Source organism: Pelophylax lessonae (genome assembly GCF_965119305.1).
Source record: "Pelophylax lessonae genome assembly, chromosome: 3".
NCBI classification, from domain to species: domain Eukaryota; kingdom Metazoa; phylum Chordata; class Amphibia; order Anura; family Ranidae; genus Pelophylax; species Pelophylax lessonae.
Window position 1 is genome coordinate 243,248,508 of NC_138770.1, and position 20,868 is coordinate 243,269,375.

The window sequence follows — 20,868 nt, forward strand, 5'->3', positions numbered from 1 at the left end:
TCTATCTATCTATCTATCTATCTATGTTACAGGTAAAATGTGATTTGCAGAACACTTAATACACATTTAATATTAGAATTCATTTAATTTTTGAAAAGTCTGCAGGGAATTTATTCAGTCTCATTAGTTGTTCTCAGAAGAGATGCTGGTATTTCCCAGCTGTATTTTTTGTCTATAAAAAGTAAGAGCTGCGCATAAAAAGATCTTCCTCTTGTGATCTGTTAGAAAGATGATGGGCACCACTTGTCAGAATGAATTTCAAGCAGGTATTGTTAGGGCTGAGGTTTCTTTTTTTAATAAGGACACTAGCTGAAAAGGAAATTCATCCAAGCTGCGTACTAGATGGACATTTTGACCTGACAGCTGTAATTAGGAAGGGAAACGTGAATATAGGGGGAATCTTTTCTGCAAACTATGTGGAGTCTCATCCAGATTTATCATTCAGAAATGACCCAGAAAAATTACAATGTTCAGGGTAAGTACTGAGATCTTATGTATACATAATAAAGACTATAGTTATTAATAGTAATAAAGATTAAAGCATAACTGCACAGCACATTGAACCAGTGTCTGCACAGATTCACAATGAAACAATCATATATTACACTGAAAGCTTACAAATGAATCTAAGAATGGCAGCATACTATTTTACTGACCCACTGACTTTCCTCTTCACTAGTTAGGGATATATCTGATAATCCACTTCTCCCCGCTGCCCACCAAATTTGGTGGGCAGCCTCACTGGCCAGTAAGAAAAGTGACCTGGGTTTGGGGAATCCCATAGTGCACTGGAATTAACGGGTGGTCATCAGGATATAGCTGGAGATGCCTGCTCAAAGGTTTCAGGGGTCACCTAACCAGGTAAATGAGTGTGTCTTGTTCAGCCAGTAAAAAAGAAAGCCACCTGCAACAGTAAATGTTCTTTCTACACAACCGCTAATATCATGCATTATTCTTAATATGCTTTCTTCACAGGTTTAGTGTTGCTGATTTCCAGGCTATACAAACTATGATTTTCACGATTGAAGAAATAAACAAAAGCGATAAGTTGCTACCCAATATTACTTTGGGCTACAGAATTTATGATGCATGTTATACCCACTTCCAGGCCACGCGGGCAGCTATGTTATTGACCACTGGTGTTGAAGATCAGCACATAACCTGTGAAAAATTTCCATTAGTACCAGTGATAGTTGGAGGCTGCTGGTCTACCCAATCAATTGCTGTGACTAGAGTGGCGGGGCTTTTCAGAATTCCAGTGGTAATATATTAATGTTATGTTTTAATATGTATTTATTATGCATTTTCCAATACATAATAATTCACACAGTTTATTTACAGTTATGGTCAGCTATATACCAACTTTACTTTACTAATTTCGCATTTAAGTCAAAGTTACACAAAATATTGCAAAAAAAAAAAAAAAACAGGGTTTAATCACAACAAGTTGTATATTGTTCTAAATCAAGTAACAGCTGTATCAACAAGCATAACCAATACCACATTTACCTTAATTTCCGATATTTGGAGAATATATTTTACATTAATTTAGCAGCGCTTTGAAAGCTGGATTTGGAAGACTTGGGCTTATGGACCCCAGGGCCGGCCCTACCTTGGGTCCTGCTGGGTCCATTGGACCCAGGCGGAAGTTTGAGCAGGGGCAGCCACGGCCCGCCACCTCTATGTCCCAGAAATGCATTGTAAGAAGAATCGCTAAATTGTCGGCCTTTGCTAGCTCAGTGTTGTGGCCGCCGGTCGGGCACAGCAATATACAAAATACCACCGTCTCTGCCTCAGTGCCTCCAGCATACTAGTGTCACCTCTGGCTCTTGTGTACATTGTATAACTGGGGAGCAGCTGAGCAGCATGAGGCATTGATTGTGGAGCAGTGTGGGCATGGCTTGTGGGGTAGAGACAGAGCGGGCATGGGTTAGGGAGCAGAGCAGAGGAGGTTTCCCGGGAAGGCACAGCATATAGCACAAATACAGGGCCAGCACCAGCATAATGCAGCATAGGCAGTTTATGTTGGCACCAGCCCTGCTCACATGCAGCTTTACCCAGCTCAGGTCAGGCAAAGCACACGGTGTCAGACAGCACAGCCCCAGGCTCTGTGAACTTCAGCTGCTGCTTTTCTACAGTGACTTTCAGCTGCTCTCTCTGAGTCCCAGCCCCCTGCCTCCTCTCTCCTAGCACCGACTCTCTTTCCGAACACCTGACCCACCTCCACCACCAGTTTCTCTCCCTTCAGTGCCCACAATAAAAATCAATTCTCTCCCACCTGGGCGGTAGGTAGCAGAGTCTGCGGAGGCACCATTCCAGCCTGGACACACTCGCTGCTGAGCTGGTGGTGTGTGTGACATGATGTGGAGGAGTTGAGACCAGGGGGAGGGGTCAGGAGGCACAGGAGTGGGAATGGTACGGAGGGATCTCACAGCCACAGTGGAAGGTAGGGCAAAATGCTTAGATAGTTCTCATTATACAGCCCAGTGACCGTACACTATAGATTCCATAGGAAAGATGAAAACATGAGGACATAATGGGGACAGAGAAGGGGACATGGACAAATGGGGGTAGTCATTGAAGAGTACATGGGGACAGATCAAAGGAGATAGGGAGAAAACAGAAGACATGGTGATTGGTGAGATGTGGACAGAGCAAGGAAGATGAGAACAGGGCAGGGAGATGGACAAGTTAGAGCAGGAAACATGTGGACAGTCAAAGTCTGGGTTGCTAAACCCAGATGAACAGTTAGTAAAAAGGCGCTTTTCTCCTGTTCATAAGATTAGGTTCACATATATGCGGTGCGGAAAATGCAGCAAATGCTGTGCATTTCCCTCATCACATTGAAATCACACAACATTCATGTAAACCGCATGGGGTGTCAATGTTAAATTAATGACACCCCAAAACTATTTGAAAAATGCAGTGCGATTGACATAATCGGATCGCATAGGAGGGAGCACACATGTGATCTCATTCCAGTGTGGGAAAAAAGGATCCTGCACCTTTTTTGTGCAGATTTGGTGTAATTGGAGCCATAGAAATGAATGGCTCAAATCTCACTGTACAAACACCAGATGTAATTACATGTGGTGTCCTGCATTGCAGATATGTGAACCCAACCTAAATGTCTATAGACAGGAGAAGAGCACCCGTAAATTTTCTGGCTTTGCCCCAGTTCTGCACATGTATAGATCCAGAGCTGGCCAATTGTTAGACAGCTGAGCTCGACCTGACTCAAGCAGCATGACGAGTATAAGAGGGTGCATGTGACATCAGTCGCTTGGCACCTGTTTCTAGTAGCTTGAAGAAGACAGGCAGGAGGAGGAGGAAGGACCAACAGCCTACCTGAGCCAGGGCAAGCTGACAGTGCGCCACAGCCTGCCTCTACCTGCCCACAGTGCCCTACAGGCTGCATGCATCGAATGGACAACGATTTAAGAGGGAAGTGCAACTAGGAACCCTAAGGTAAGGGGGGGGGGTGAGGTGGACACTTATTTAAGGTGGAACTCTGCAAACTCTTGTGTAAAGAGGAACTCTAATGTAAGGCAGTTCTGTCACCAGAGAGTTGCCAGTGCTCCCCTAAATCAGGTTGCCCAGGGCCCCCTTTTATCAGAGTTTCCCCTTACAGTTTGAAGTTTGAACTCTGCAGATTCTATTGAAAGGGCTCATTCAAACAGGTGTTGAGTCTCTTTCTGCAAACAGAGCTGCTGTCTGCCTGTGTGTCCATCTTGGAGCTGCATGCAGGCAGCCCATAAAAGTAGATGCAAACTGCACCTTCGCCTATGTAGACAAAAATCCTTGCACTGGCCCTGCACAAATACTGGCTAATCACAACTGCTGCAAGGAGAAGTTATTGTTGCTACCCACGGAATAGGAGGCTAAGGCACCACTTTGCCAGCTGGTGAGTTCTACAGGAACCAAGCCAAGTTTTCAAGGGGTGGACACAGTAAATCTAGGTAATGTGAGTGGTTGGTTTTATTGGTTGCTCTATTTTTACTCAGGGCAAGTCCCTAATCAAGTGTTGTGCATTGACTAGAAAGAACTGCCCTCTCCATCTCACCCAAACTAATGTGGCAGATGTGCAAAAAAAGGGGGTTTAAGTTGAGCTGTTGCCCACGGTAACAGCAAAAGGTCCAAGGCTAGGTTCAGATCTCCACGGTTCTGCATGCTGTATTTGTAAGGGAACAGCACCCATTCATATGAATGGGCTATTGTACCTGTGTTAAATGCAGAAAAATGGTCCCCTGAAACTTTTTTTTAACATGCAGCGGCATAGAAACCACATGTGCTATCATGTCACCATGTGTTTCCTGTCTGGGAAACCACATTACGTTGTTCAGTGTGTGGGAGTGCCATTAAGATTTATTGGTACCCTGTGTGTTTTCTTAAAGCAGCGCATTTTTTTGTGTAATTGCATGTGGATATGGGAACACATGCAATTTGCATGCACTCCCACACCCACACAGATGTGAACCTAGCGTAATTTTTGTTTTAATTATCATGATATAAAATAATGGATGTGGGGGCATTTTGGTGGGTGAGATTTTTTTTGGGGGGGGGGCAGCATTTCATTTTTGGACCCAGGCAGCACAATGTTTTGGGCCAGCCCTGATGGACCCTGCAATTCAATAACAACTTACAGTAGATTATAAGGTATCACTAGTTTAGTAGTTATGAGCTCTACATGTGATGAGGAAACCCCCTTGTACCAGAATCCCAACACTCACTAAGCTGTCTGCTCATACTGCAATAACATTTTGCAGTTTTCATGATATGTGCTTATGTGTCATGTAGCTTTATGTGTGTCTCCAATTCAACAATCTCTGGATCAGGATCTGATTATGATGGCTGGCCTTACTTTGCCTCATGGTCATATAGTATAACTGCTGCGTGTGTACCTAGCTTAAGTGGGTATACTAAAGCAACTAACTTTTATTGAAATCCGTAAATGTTATAATCAGTTTATTGCAAGCTCTGACTGAAAATATTTGAAATCTGCTTGGGAAGCTATTTCACTTGAGCTGGGAGCAGTACTTTGCTTTGTTAGAAAGTTTTGCATTTATTCGAAGATTAAACTTATGGAAATATCTGACTGTGACTGCAGCTAATTGTGGATTCAGTATGAGAACTCTAAAAATAAAAGCAATGTTACAGAGTCACAAATAAAAAAAAGGGAAGTTATGATAGTAAGCACACATTCTAAAGAGAAAAGAAAATAATTCATCCACAGACAAACTGCTGCAATATATATGCAAGTAGGAAATCCACCTAAAAGCTAACCAGCTCATTATTTGTTATTTTCTATTGACTGCCTTGAGATTTTCTATTGACTGTGTTGAGAAACAAGAACATATTTTCTTACAGAGATATACATGATTTTTGTAAATAATGTTCTTTACTGCAAGGAAATGATCTAACAGCTGCACAATTAATTTGCAGGATCTCATTTTACCAATGTTATTAAGCCAATAGGCAAGCTCAGAGTAATCTCAATTGCCTAGAATCCCCTTATGGACAGGAACTTTATCACATTTTATACATATATTGGATATACCATGATATACCTACATGTTTCCTTGCTGACATGCCTGGTATTGCTTAAAGTGTCAACCCTAACAATGAACGTATCTTATTTTTTCCCTTTTAGCCTGTTTAACAGGGGCAGACTGGCCCCTAGTATACAGTCTAAAAATAAATTAAAAATACCTAGTGGATGTCTGACATTATTGACCCATTTATATTTATAATTTCTACCTGTAATTCCTGTCAATGTCATGTCTGCCTCTCTGCACCAATTGTTTCACCCTCAGGGCCACCAGCCATGTCATTCAAATCAATTCACATTGTGCACAGCTACAGCATCAAGTCACTCTATGATTGACAGCTGCTGCCTGGCTGTGACCCACCCTCAGTTTTCCACTGTGCCTGCGTCCCGCATTTTTAGGCAGTGACTTTCTTGATATAAAAAATAAGGACTGATGTCAGACCACCGGAATTTTACTCCGATTAGCACCCTCCACAACCTGATTTAAAACAAGCTCATGCAGGCATGCCCTGGAAGTTGCAGGAGACCACTGACTGGCTGTGTGGCCTGGGAAACCAGGAAGGGAGAGACATGTGGCGTGTCAGCCAGTGGCCATCTTCCCTATGAAGGTGATCCAGAGAAGCTTATATATTCTCAATAATTGCTTTTCAGAATCTTCAACTATGTCCTGGGGCACAGTAATTATAGTACAATTTATTTGGGGGTCAGTTACTCAGTTCTGAATGGTAATGCTGGGTTTTGTAGGGATTTTTACAGCCCTCTTCTTTAGTAAGCAAATTGGAAAACATGAATCTCAATAATTGACTCTCTGATTAAGAATAATAAACTGTATCCTGAGGCACCGTAGGAACAGTATCATTTATATGGGGCCCAAATGGCCAGTCACTCACTTCTGAACTGGTCATTTTGGGATTTGAGTAGACATCTTCTTCATCAAGTGAACCACTGAAGCCTAAAGTATTCCCAATTGATTGAATAATACCTGAAAAACTAAATCTTGGGCACTGTGAGGCTGCTAATATTTATTTGGTAGTCATTCGCTCTGAACTCTGAATTGGTAATGCTGGGAGCAAGTGAAAAAGGTGAAAATTTAAAGTAATACCAACAAATGATTTTGCGAGAATGGTAAAATCTATTGAGGTATCACTTGGACTATATAGAACTTTCTAGAAAGGACTTTTTCAGCTACACAGCCAGGCCATGCTTGGATGCATGTCAAAATGAGCTAAGAGCTTCCTCTGCTGACTAAATATGTAATTTACAAACACGGCACAGAGGAATGGCTTCATATCAAGTAATAAGGAGCATGGAGCTCAACCTGTGGGCTAAAAAAATATTCAAATAACTGCCATTTGCAATGTTGCTGTAAGGTTCTGGCACTCTCAGTGCCTCCTATCACATTTATTCCGGGTGATTTCCATCTACCTAGACAGAAGAAACACATATAGGTGTGTTTCCCTTTAAGGCTGAAGCTGTCATCACCCAGCGCCGGACTAGATGGCTATTTAGGGCGTCGGTTCTCACTCACATGTGTTCGTTCAAACACCAGTACCTGGATACTAATCTTGCTTGAAGCTTCCATGCTTGCAAGCTCTCCTCGCTGATGAACCTCGCTGCGCTGATCCCTGCATCCTGCTACTGGATCATCCGCATCTCCTGAGCGATCCTTCGGCTATCGCTATTAGTGCTAAGTACCCCACAGGGGAAATCTCTATAGACTTGTACTAGGCTTACACTATTTAGCTCTGCATAGCAAGGACTGTCTTTTACATCTGCATAACTAGATTGCTAGCTCTTGAGGCTACTGCTACTATTTCCTGCACTGGGTTGATCTCTCCTGTATGCACCTGCTACTCTGTCATCTGTTATCATACATGATCGCTAACCCTTCCTGCATCCATCTGCACTGTCTCACCTCAAGTGTCTGTCACCTACCACTTCCACTCAAACCTATCCCTAAGACCTTTATCATTGTCTTACCACATGTATATAAAGTCACACTAGGAACCAGCTTAATTACTGTGTGTATTTACTGGCTGAAATAAGACCTTCCATACATGATGAGTCATTGAGGTTGGGATTGGTATCTCAGCATATCTCCTACATGACTACTGACGTGGAACTACTTCTGCAGCTGAAAATCCACACCTTATAAGAAACGCAAGGAGCGTTACAGATTGAACGAACCCAAAAAATGGATTCAGCAGAAGTAGCCACTCAGGTGACACAATTAAAACAGCAGGTATCTGCGTTAATACACGCACTTGCTGAATTGAAAAACGACAATCAGGCTCTGTCGCAGCAGGTAATTAGACTGACACAACTTACCTCTGCACAGTCTCCTGAACCCAAGATAAATCCCCCTTTGGTATTTACAGGCGATCGCAAAAAATTTCGCGAATTTAAAAACGCATGTGAGTTACTTTTTTTGCTAAAACCTCGTACCTACCTTACTGATCACATTAAGGTTTGTACTATTATTTCTTACCTATCAGGCGATCCTCGAGCCTGGGCAGATTCTCTTTTTGAAAAAACGACCAGCTTCTCAACTCCTATGCCTTGTTCCTGGCAGAGCTCACTAGCCTATATGATGACCCCAATATGCAGAGTACTGCCGATCTTCAGTTAAGATCCTTGAAACAAGGAAAAAGGCCTGTAGAAGACTTTGTCGCAGAATTCAAGAGATGGACCCTTGATTCAGGATGGAATGATGCATCTCTGAAAACCCAATTTAGGCTTGGCCTATCAGAAGCCGTCAAGGACGAGCTCGCCCGAGCAGAGATGCCAAAAACCCTGGATACATTGATACAACTCAGTATCACCATAGATAGAAGACTAAGAGAAAGGAAGTCTGAAAAAATGGAAATGCCATTATCCAGTTCTTCTCAGAATTCAGCTATTGACCCCACTCCTAAACCCGCTCCAGGTAACCACAGACCCCGGCTACCTAAGGAAAAAAGGAGACCTAGTAGATATGGTGATCCTGCCTGGTCATGGTCTGAGCCTGCCTCAAACAGTCGACCTTGTCACTCTGACACATCCCATTTGGACCCTCATCCTACAGAGATGGATGAGGAGCCTATGGAGATTGGTGCCATACATGCTAGGTTGTCCTCACAAGAAAAAAGAGATCACAGGAGAATCTGTGGCCTTTGTTTTTATTGTGGAGAAGGGGGACATTTCATTACATTCTGCCCAACCAGACCCCATAGGCCTAAGGCTCTCCCAATGGAGGCCAGGCGAATCCGAAGGGTCTTCCCTGAAAAACAGCCTGGAAATTATCAAGGCTGTTGCCAGCCCTGTCCCTGTTCTATATCAGTGAAGGACACCCAGAAATTAACAAATATTGGAATAGATATTCCTTCAACTCCAGTGAACTTTATACCACGTTCAAAAAACCCTTCTGTACCACCTCCTGAGGATACTCCTATTTTTGCAAGCACATTTCTGGCTTCCGATGAAAATACAGAGATTCTTGCACCTGACTGCGTACGTGCTTCTAATGGCACGGTGGTATGTAGGAAGGATCTGAGGATGTTTGAAGAAGCATTGGTTGCTAGGTCTACTAGGATTACTTCGGATGGTTATGCGTCCGATTCTAGTGAGGGGTCCATGTAGCAGACACCCTAACAACAAGTGATCCGATTCTCATCGGTTACCAACCTGATCCGATTTTTATATCGGCAACAAGGGATCCGATTCTCATCGGCTACCAACCTGATCCGATTTTCATATCGGCAACAAGGGATCCGATTCTCAGATCGGTTACCAACCTGATCCGATTCTCATATCGGCAACCAGTATTATCCGATTCTCATATCGGCAACCAATTTTTTTTTTTCTTCCCGATTTTCATATCGGCAACCAGTCTTATGCGATTCTCGCATCGGAGACCAGTCTCATTCCGATTTTCATATCGGCAACAAAAAAAAAAAAAAAGAGAAAATTTTTTTTTTCCCTTCCGATTTTCGCATCGGCAACCAGTCTCATGTGATTCTTATATCAACAACCAGCCTTAGAGGCCTTCCGGAGCCGGCCTTACGGGGGGGGGGGTAATGTAAGGCTCTGGCACTCTCAGTGCCTCCTATCACATTTATTCCTGGTGATTTCCATCTACCTAGACAGAAGAAACACATATAGGTGTGTTTCCCTTTAAGGCTGAAGCTGTCATCACCCAGCGCCGGACTAGATGGCTATTTAGGGCGTCGGTTCTCACTCACATGTGTTCGTTCAAACACCAGTACCTGGATACTAATCTTGCTTGAAGCTTCCATGCTTGCAAGCTCTCCTCGCTGATGAACCTCGCTGCGCTGATCCCTGCATCCTGCTACTGGATCATCCGCATCTCCTGAGCGATCCTTCGGCTATCGCTATTAGTGCTAAGTACCCCACAGGGGAAATCTCTATAGACTTGTACTAGGCTTACACTATTTAGCTCTGCATAGCAAGGACTGTCTTTTACATCTGCATAACTAGATTGCTAGCTCTTGAGGCTACTGCTACTATTTCCTGCACTGGGTTGATCTCTCCTGTATGCACCTGCTACTCTGTCATCTGTTATCATACATGATCGCTAACCCTTCCTGCATCCATCTGCACTGTCTCACCTCAAGTGTCTGTCACCTACCACTTCCACTCAAACCTATCCCTAAGACCTTTATCATTGTCTTACCACATGTATATAAAGTCACACTAGGAACCAGCTTAATTACTGTGTGTATTTACTGGCTGAAATAAGACCTTCCATACATGATGAGTCATTGAGGTTGGGATTGGTATCTCAGCATATCTCCTACATGACTACTGACGTGGAACTACTTCTGCAGCTGAAAATCCACACCTTATAAGAAACGCAAGGAGCGTTACAGTTGCTGGCTCACATGACAAAAATGCAATCTTTGTAAATGTTCTGGATAGTGTTTTATGTTATATTTTGCTTATCAAAACAAGGAAGTTTGCTTTATGATAGGAGGGCAGCCAGCTATCCAGCCATCCTAGTTACAAGAATAAGAAGAGGGTACAGCCGGGGACTCACTTTACAGCGTTTCTGCCACTAACACAAAACGACAGATCCCGAGCCAAACAGATGGCAGCTGATGATCTGTGATTTAGCAGTCGTATTTTGGGGTTGTTTATGTGATTTTTAAAGGGTTAATTTGTACTGTTCTGTAACTTCACATGCAGCTTTAAGGCATCCCCAAGCATTTGTGTTTTAAATGTTGCCCTTTAAGTATTAGTGTAGCACTATCCCCTTTGAGGATGCTTGTAGTTGTATGTTCTTCTGTGCCGCATTGACCCTGTCAACTGTCCAGCCCTCCTGACACTCTAGGTTCAGACATGTTGTGTATACTTTTAAATGACACACTGACACAATGCAGATCTGTTTTAACTCTTTAGATTTACTTTACTCAAAAGAAGGCTTAAAGGAGGTATTAATCAACTAAGCCCTAGGTAAACAACCAAGGCTCAGTTGAAATAATACTAAGGGAACAGTTAAATAACCAGTTACTTGGTCCCAGATACAATGTCCCACATGGCAGTGCTCAGTTACCCATGCAATTTTTTTTATTTAAAAATAGCTTGCAAATTAGTCTTGAAAAAAGCCAGATAAAATAGAAAATATCAGCTCTCATAGACTTCAGTAGGGGTCATCTGTATGTGATAAAAAAAAAAAAATGAAGAGGTGCACCAAAAGAAAAATGTAAAATTCGTTTACAAAAGATCAATTTAACAAATCACTCACTGTGATAAATGTGTGATGAACTGTTGAGAGAAATAGAAGATTTGGTTATTAGCTAAAGGCAGGATAGGCTTCTTTGAAGAGATGAGTTTTCAGGGATTGCCTAAAGGTGGACAGAGTAGGAGAGAGCCGGACAGATTATGGTAGGGAGTGCCAGAAGGTGGGAGAGGCTCTGGGGAAGTCCTAGAGACAAGCTTTGAAGGAGGAGACAAGGGGGGAGTTCTTGGGAGGAGCTGAGAGGACGGTTTGGATGATATTTGGAGAAAAGATTGGTGATGTAGCTTGGGGCAGAGTTATAATGGGCTTTGTATGTTAGTGTTAGTGTTTAGAATTTTATTACATGGGCAATATAAATACAAAACAGCTCCACATAGTATTTTATCATTACAAAATGTCGGCTCTATTTAAATCCAAGAAGAGATGCGCTCATATCTTATGGTGTCACCAGCCACACCTGTTAAAAAAGCATAGATATAAAGTATATGCAATCTCCTGTTGTTGACAACTGCATGCCGTATGGCATCTCTCACCTATCCACTCCAACCTAGATAACATCAGTCCCCAGCTCAAGCCACTTCCTCTCAACATGTTTTGTCTCAAAGAGGTGAAGATGCATAGAATAGCCCTGTACCCTATCAGCAAACATTACATTTTGGGATAACAAAACCAGTAATAACTACATCTTAAAGATATTACAAAGGTTTTAAAGGTTGACATTATAGCTAAAATAGCTCTTGTGGATACTCTTGAGGAGGGGATTTTCCCAAAATTTTAGCTCTGTACCATTGGTTATTATCCTGATCTTACTTATTAACACTTGCTTGATCTACTGTGTATGTTTTTTTCCAGTGATTTTTTTCTTCTTTGTAGTATACTGTACATCTTTGATGTGGTTCACTGAGCAAGAAAATCAGACAGAATAATTTAAAGTGGAAGTAAAGCCAGACATTTAGCAATTTCAGAAAACAGTTACATTTCCGGCACATATTGGGAATGTACCTGTCACATCGAATGTGCTCTCAACCAAACTGTCAAACCATGAAATGGCTGGTGTCATAACTGTTCACATGTGCAGCCTAATGGCAGTTGAAGATTAAACAGAGGTCAAGATGGCAGCTTCCTTGGCTGAAAACAATAGGAGGGTTTACGTCCACTTTAACTGAATACATTTTCAAGATTGCATTATAAATACTGTGTGATATATAATTTGTTTGTGTTAGGCAGTGGTATCTAAAATAAAGGCAAAGTCATTGGATGAAGACTATGGTTGTGTTGTGCTGAAAAATGTTGATGGGTTTGCAAAGTGGGCCCCCAGACCTTACTTTCTTCAACCCCTCCTCCTCCTTCCCATTGATCCAGTAACTTGATAACTTCCTGTGTACTCTTTTGCCTCTGCACTGTTATCTCCCACTATTTTCTGGAAAAGAGGGGAGGATAAACTATTTTAGTCCTGTCCTAGGGTTACAATGTTACAATGTAGCTCCGCCATAGACACATCACAGTGGGTGTTCCCTTAGGACGGGAAGTGTGTACTGGCAGGATCATCAGGGGAAAATTAAAGAAAAAAAGTCTGAAAAAAAAACACATGCATTTTGATATTCTGTTTAAATACACTTTACAAAAATGTATTTATTTCATTTTTTTATTAAATTAAGGAGTTAGAGTACTGGCAAGCTAATTGAAAATGACTGTTTTGGATGTTTTGGATCATTTTAACCCCTGCATCTGTCCCTTTCAATCATCAGTTAATACATTATTTAACAATATTTTAATGCTTGTGATCACAGTTAAAAATGCAAACATAATTTGGATAAGAATTTGGATAATAAACCATCACATTATCCATATTAGCTGCACTTTTTAATGTATTGTATTTATAACGAGAAAGAAGATAGCCACACACCGCAGTTTGATGAATGCTTGTCAAGATTCTTTATTTGTCGCCATGCCAGACAGATGAAATAGGACAAGGTTTACGCATTTCACACGGACAGATCATGCATGTTCACAACACCAATGTGGCCCAAACACAGGCTTTTTAAAGTGCTAGTCCTAAAAGAGAGCCATACCTCAAATCACCTGAGTTAATTAGCCATTAAATGCATGACAGTTGAACACACGTAATAAAATTATTGCAAAAATCAAAAAACTGTGTAGTCAAAAGGTAGGAGTTATAACAGTATCAGTGGAAAAAGAAAAAGGGAAAAACCAAAGAAAAAGGATACACAATATATGACACAATTATGTACATTGTAAAATCAAAAACAGATACAAATGGAGACATATGATACAACCAAACACAAACACATGGGGATATGCAACTGAACTGGGGAAAACTAGATATTAAATAAATGAATGGTAGCGTCCCCAGTCTGAACTACATGAACACAGTCATATGATGCTTAGTTGCAATACTGTGTGGTTGTGAGAAAAGGTTGCGCTCCCATTGAACATCAATGAAACAACTCAATGAGACTACAAGATATATTGTAAAAGAATAATGCATGCCAAGTGGCAAGCCACAAGTGCCATATGTGGCATGGAAAAGAAATATGAAATATATATAAAAAATATCTTAAGTACAAATGTTAAAGGAGTGGCCCAGCTCTTAAAGGAAGCTAAAACTAGATGATACCCTTCACAGAGGCATAAGCAAACTTCAAAAAAGGCAGTTTTCATGCTAACCAAGGGGGGAAGAACAAATAATTTGTTTGTATTGTATTGCTTGTATATACATATCCTAAATCTTAAAAACAGTAGGGTTGATGCATAACAACCAGAGCCAAAAATAGCACAGAATTGTAGTTACTGACAACAGCAAGCAATCAAATGTCATCCTTTAATTTATGGGAAGATTAAACATGAATTCTGACTGCTGGTTATAAATAGCAGCTCTCATTTTGCATATCCTTGTTTTTATCTAGTTTTTAATAAAGCACCCCCCCCCCCCCCCATTTGTGTACCCTATCCAATAATCTATTCTTCTTCATTAGAAAATATATTGCGTGTTTTGGTTTGCAGATCAGTTACTTTTCGACATGTGCTTGTTTGAGCAATAAACACGAATATCCAACTTTTCTTCGTACCATACCCAGTGACTTGTTCCAGTCCCGCGCCCTGGCACAACTGGTACAACATTTCAAATGGTCATGGATAGGTCTCATTGTGGAAGATAATGACTATGGACAAAATGCTGGAGGCACATTTAAAGATGAAGCCACAAAACTAGGTCTTTGTGTAGCATTTCATGAAATTATTCCAGCCGTTCTTACTCCCAGCAAGATTTCACAGAGTGTAAGAAAAATCCTTACACATAAAGTGAAGGTTGTGCTTATAATTGCCTCTGAACTTATCGTAAAAATGATTTTCCAGGGAGTTGTTTATCAGAACATAACAGGAATCCAGTGGATTGCTAGTGAGGCCTGGTCCACCTCAAAATATGTATATAATCACCAATTGTTTACTAATTTTGGAGGGACAATCGGATTTGCCATACGCAGAGGGGACATTACTGGACTGAAAGATTTTCTTGCTAATACACATTTATCCCAGCAGGAAAGCAATCCACTTATTACAAATCTATGGGAATATACTTTTAACTGCTCCATTAATAATTCTGTTCACACAGGTAAAGTACAATGTACTGGATTAGAGGATTTAAATGCCTCTGCTTCCCTCTATCTAGATGTGAGCAACCTGCGTACCTCATATAACGTGTACAAAGCAGTTTATGCAGTTGGTCATGGCTTGCACAGCATGATTGAGGTAAATGGGTTCAAAGATTTTCTTAAAAGCCAGAGCATCACTTTGAAGCCTTGGAAGGTAGGTTAAAAATCAGACCAAATTCAGAGAGTGACGTTGTATTCATTAATTATAAAACGAGAAAATTGTAAGTTTTTTAGTAAGATAAATGTTAAAACGTTTGGCTCTAAGACCATTTTGAAGACATAATATTGGAAAATCATTTTATTTTAAAGTGTATGTCAGGGCAAAAAAAAAAAAAAAACACAAAACATTGAGTACATCTCTGCAATACATGCCCATTTCCTCATGTTTACCCCATTTAACCACTTGAAATCATGCCATGAGCTTGGTACAGTTTTTTTCAGCCAGAGTTCAGCTGCTCAGTAAAAGTGATTAGGTGGCACTGACAAAGTCACTTTTACAGTGGTAAGAAAGGGTTAGCCCCCTTGTGATAACAGTTATAGTAAATGATAACAAAAAAGTGTTTAAAAAAGTTTGAATAGTTATAAAATAAATAAAAAATTGTAAAAGCACCCCAATTCCGTCCAAGCATACGCACACGTGCATAGAGCCTAAATGTGTATGTAAACAGCATCATGCATGTGAGGTATCGCCACAAATGTCAGAATGAGAGCAGTCATTTTAGGGCCATAATTCATGGTTAACACTTAAATGGCAACCCATAAAAATGTTTAAAACGTCACCTGTAAAAAATATAAATATTGCAGTTTTTCTCTATTCCACAGGCATGAGCACATTTTGAGTCTTGATGTGTTTTGTATCTATTTACTCAACACAACCCATACTTTATATTTTATTAAAAAATTGATATCATATTGTCGTGAAGTTTTGATTGCTTTTAAATATGCACTTGATAAACAGCTGTCCCAATATTATGCAACATAAAAAAACTGCAACTGTAACCATTTTATTCTCAGGAGCTACTGCTTTCTGCTTTCAGTGAATATATAATGTTAAGGAGTTTAAAGCAGTTTTCTAGCAAACATGCTAATTTTAACATTAAAAAATTGCCACAGACACAATGGGATTAAAAAAAGAAGTACAGAAAAACACATGTTGATCCTAAAAATTTAGTGGGTTCATAATATCCTGTTTGAGCTGAAAACACAGTGCATCTAATGCACTGAATTTCCAAGCTGCATTATCAGCTCTTCCTAGTTCTGCTCTGCTGGACTATAGAACATCTTACCTTTTTCTCATTTCCATAACAAAAAGTTTAAAGGGGAGAATTGAGGCAGGACTCACAACATTTCTCGGCATTTCAGTTAAGGTAAGAATCTGCATTACAGTTTCCTAAAGTCTTTGCAATGTCCATAGTTTAGGATCTTTTTTAATCAACAAAAATTAACCTTTTGTTCTAAGAATACTGATATGCAAATCATTCATTTCATTCATATGACTATCATTTATGCTCCTAACTCCAGATATGCATACAGCACAGATACACCCAAAAATCATAAAGCAGCTTCTTATTGACCTGCACACAGTTATTGGGGTTGATATACTAAAGAAGTAGATACTTTTTACTTTGCAAAATGAATGTTCGCTTCGTTCAATGAATAATGTAAATATGTGTTGATTTGGAATACCCATTCTTGTGCAAAGTAAGTTAGAAAAAGGATTTCCTTTGGTAAGTCAGCCCTAATAAATGTAGGTATCTCCCATTTATTTACTGTCTTTTACAAGAATAAATTAACACAATGGCCTCTACATTGTGGGGCTCAGAGCAAACCTATTTAAAATATCCAGAATAAACGTGTCTGATCCGATCTTTCCTTGTAAGAATTAAGAAATGTGTTTTTATCAGAATGTGTGAGCCTCTTTGCCTGAACTACTTGGTTAGCTATGTAATACTTTCTTGTTTTCACTCACAATATATTCTCCCCTTTTTTTTTAATTTTTGGGCTCATCTGTCTAGTCTGGCTAGTCTTTAAGTAGCAATCCAGGATGCCAAAGAGACATTTTTTCATTGATTCTCCATGAAAAATAGAATAGTACTCAACTCACTATGAATTATATTACTAAAAAGGTGATCTCTGTTTGCTAAGATCATGGCACTAGAAAGCTGTGCATATTTAGAAAAAATTACCACAGATATATTAGAACAGGACATGCTTTCCGAGAATGAAGTTTTCCAATAATATACATGTAATAATTAATTCATTTTTTTGAACATTAAGCTTTTAGAGTATCTGAAACATGTGAATTTTACAATGGATTCTGGTGATGAAATAAGCTTTGACCAGAATGGAGATCCCTATCCATCCTATGATTTGGTGAACTGGCAAAAGAAAGAAAATGGATCATTTTTCTTTGCTCATGTGGGGGAATTCAGTGGTAATGAAAACCTAAGAGTGAATGAACATTCTATAATATGGCAAGCAGGTCAAAAAGAGGTAAATAAATGTAAGTGCATTACAATATTGAGGGATGCGTTTTAGAATGCTGTGCTGTTAGGCAAAGGTGATCTTATCTCTTTTATGGTAGTCAAAACAAATATTTTGCTAAACAGATGATTCATTAGTGGAAGTCTGCCTTATCATGATTAGGACAGGCAATAGAAGGTGATCAGTAAATCGACTTCTGTACAACCACAGTGTCCATATATAGATAAAAATTTGTCCAGTCCTTGTTAAGCTGTCTAGATTTTGATTCCTGAATGGCCAGATAAAGCTTTTTGAGTGAAACATGTTAGAGGAGTGGTCCTAAAGCTTGTCAGCAGAATAAAAGTTTGCCTTTGAAGGCATCAGTGTGCGGCTTTTCCTTTGGATTATACCAAGCTATGTGTAGAGGAGTGATGGGTTCCAAGCTAGCACCTGATTCCAGCCCATGAGGAGAACAATTGGAGGGTTGAAGTGGTGCACTTTTCGTCGACTCTACAGCCTATTGTCTTGTTACTGATTACATACAGGTGTACATACAGGGGGTCCCCAGGTTACAAACAAGATAGGGTCTGTAAGTTTGTTCTTAAATCTAATTTGTTTGTAAGTCGGAACAGGAACATTTTTTACTGCAGCCCACAAAATGACTTCTCCTGTGATGTTGCCAGTAAAAGTGACTCCTAAAACTTGCTATTCACTGCTCAGATTTTAGCCTTTCCGGCCACCTAAAGGATCGAATGAGAGAACTCTGACTTTGACTTTTTGGGTTAGCTGTATTATTTGCCATTACCCATCCAATGCCAAATGTCCACTGAAAAATTCTTCACAGCCATCTGGCAGAGCTTAGCCTAAACGTCAGGCTTAGTTTGGGAAAAGCACACAGATCATGTTTTTATGGTTAATAAAAGTTTAAAATAGTTGACCATTTCACTTCAAGTTAAAATATCTATTCTTGCAAATAATGTTAAAGGGTAACTCACTTTATTGGAGAAAAAAATTGCAAATAAAAAAAAAATGTATAGCATATAGAATTGTGACACAAGTCATATTGTAATTGAATGTTATTAAAAATGACCTTTCCATTTCAGTCTGCAGCTCTGTACTTTTCTGTAAAATGCAATGCAATATGGCTACCTGGAGGCATTCTGTACACTGAATGTGTACAGGACACCCCCCAGAAACATAATTTCCTGCCTGTGTGTTTGGCTCACTGATTTTCCCAGAAGTCTGCACTAAGATACAAGTCAGATTTTTGGCATCCCAAGCAACATAAATGTCATTTTTGGTGAGATACTCCCATTAGGAAATAACATATAAAGGGATGCAGACCCTGACATTTTCCTCATTATGCACTGCAGGTGCAGCAGCTGGTTGATGATTATGAAACCACTCCTTTTAGACTCCCTTAGCACATGGGCACAGAGAAACACACAGGGATTTCTTCAGAATAGCAAAATCTAGGAATCTGCAATTAAGTTTGTTATAATCCTTACAATTTTCTTAGATCACCAAGAGGGGAATGTTTTTTTTCTCAACAAAAGTGGAGTTACTCTTAAAGCAATTACTGAAGTAGTCACTAAAAAGTCTGTAAACAATTTTCTTTTAAATAGATTGTGATTATTTACCACAATAAAGTATTGGTAACTCAAAACGAATCATTCCATTTTCAGCATATCCAGCTCTAATAAATCACATACCAACTGCTTACACACTATAAAGTGTCGCAGGTGGAGACTTGTGTGCACTTGAGTTCCCAGCTTTACTGATACGCTATGGTTGTTACAAAGGCTTTTTAATCTCTTTGTTGAATTGTATGATTTGTTAAAAAGAACTGAAACTTTCCTCATACAAATAGGAGGGTGATGCCTTAGTACATATGGGCTGACTGTCGGGAGACATCGGCCGGTTTAATACAAATCACCCAACATTCAGCCCCATGTGTATTTCAGCCAGTACGGCTTGCTATGGGAGCACTCGGCAAGGATGAGGGGCCCAGAGCAGCGGCGGGGGACCCGAGAAGAGGAGGACTGGGGCTGCTGCACAGGGCAGGTAAGCATGATATGTTTGTTATTTTTTGCTACTGTGGTCCCAATGAGTTATCAGAAACCTGGGGGTATTTGGGTGAAACATAACTAAAATACCGACTTTGAGTGACCTGATCCTGTAGGTGCCCATTGTTTAGCAGGAATAAATTAAGCCCAAGATTGTCCTAACTGTATAAAAACAACCCTCCTGTTTTTTATTACCTACAATTGAACTGCATGCTGTTCTTACAAGTGCATACTAACAAACAACACAATTGGCAAACACATGGTTTACACTCAGGCAAAATGTATTGTATGTCTTTAATAAACCCAAAGAAGAGGAGAAGGTCACTACACCACTGCATACTTGTGGAGTTTTATGAAGGTTCTTCCATCATAAGATAGCAAAACATCACAGTAAATATTAATGGAGAAATAGATCTAATGTAAAATGTGATTGAATAATATGTCTCCTTCCATTTGCAGATACCAGTGTCTGTGTGCAGTGCAAGCTGCCCACCTGGAAGCAGAAAAGCGGTACAGCAAGGGAAATATTCCTGTTGTTTTGACTGTGTAATGTGTGAAGAAGGCACGATCAGTAATCAAACAGGTCAGTTCTAGAGACTAATCATTGACAATATCAACTCCCTTATAGGGTATATGAAAACAGATTTCCCCGTTAGATTATTTAACACTATGTTGGCAAAAATGTAGCTGCTAACGCTCATCAATAGGCTGTATCTGCAATCTGAAGACAAGTTGGAGGGATTGCCTCGGGCTAGCAGATGTACATCTATGTATTTATGATGTATACAGAGATACGATTATTATTAACAAGAGGAGTAACAAAATACAAAGCCCTGGTGCCATTTCTAAACTTCTCCAGATCCCTTTGATGGTCTGATTCATCTCCTCTGCTGGTTATGTTTAATACATGGGGAAGTTTCCTTTAGGTATCACTAATATTACCATGTGTACAGGCGGTTCCCATGTTACAAACATCCGACTTACAAATGGAGAGAGACAACAGGAAGTGAGGAGAAATCTACCCCTAGGAAGGGAAATCCACTCCTGGAAGAGTTCTCATGGGAAAAAGGTGTCTCCGCTAAAGCTTTATCACCAATCCTTGTTTCCACAACAACCCAAAATGTTTAAAATCCAGTTGCCATAGGGACAGAAAGTGAGGTGAAATCTTCTGAACAGGGGCACAGGCAGCAAAACAAATGGCACAGGGGTGTTAACCCTTCCCTATGCTATCCAAAAATGTGAAAATTATTCTTTTGGCTGAAGCTACACTTAAAAAATGTATCTGTTCCGACTTACAAACAAATTTAACTTAAGAACAATCCTACAGACCCTATCTTGTTTGTAACCCAGGGACTGCCTGTATTACAACTGGAAAAAAAAAGG

The 20,868-nt window shown here is 40.1% G+C and overlaps 1 protein-coding gene across 1 annotated transcript in view; it reads left to right on the forward strand.

Annotated features, from left to right (window-relative positions):
- Nucleotides 1–251: 251 nt before the first annotated feature.
- Nucleotides 252–20,868, forward strand: part of LOC309550461 (extracellular calcium-sensing receptor-like) — a gene marked incomplete at both ends in the record, with an annotated part of 36,914 nt that continues 16,297 nt past the window's right edge. The window contains 5 exons of the mRNA XM_082250834.1: nt 252–475; nt 976–1,261; nt 14,310–15,110; nt 17,234–17,449; nt 19,945–20,068. Of these exons, the coding sequence (XP_082106960.1) occupies nt 252–475; nt 976–1,261; nt 14,310–15,110; nt 17,234–17,449; nt 19,945–20,068 (1,651 nt within the window). The remainder of the gene's footprint in view (nt 476–975; nt 1,262–14,309; nt 15,111–17,233; nt 17,450–19,944; nt 20,069–20,868) is intronic.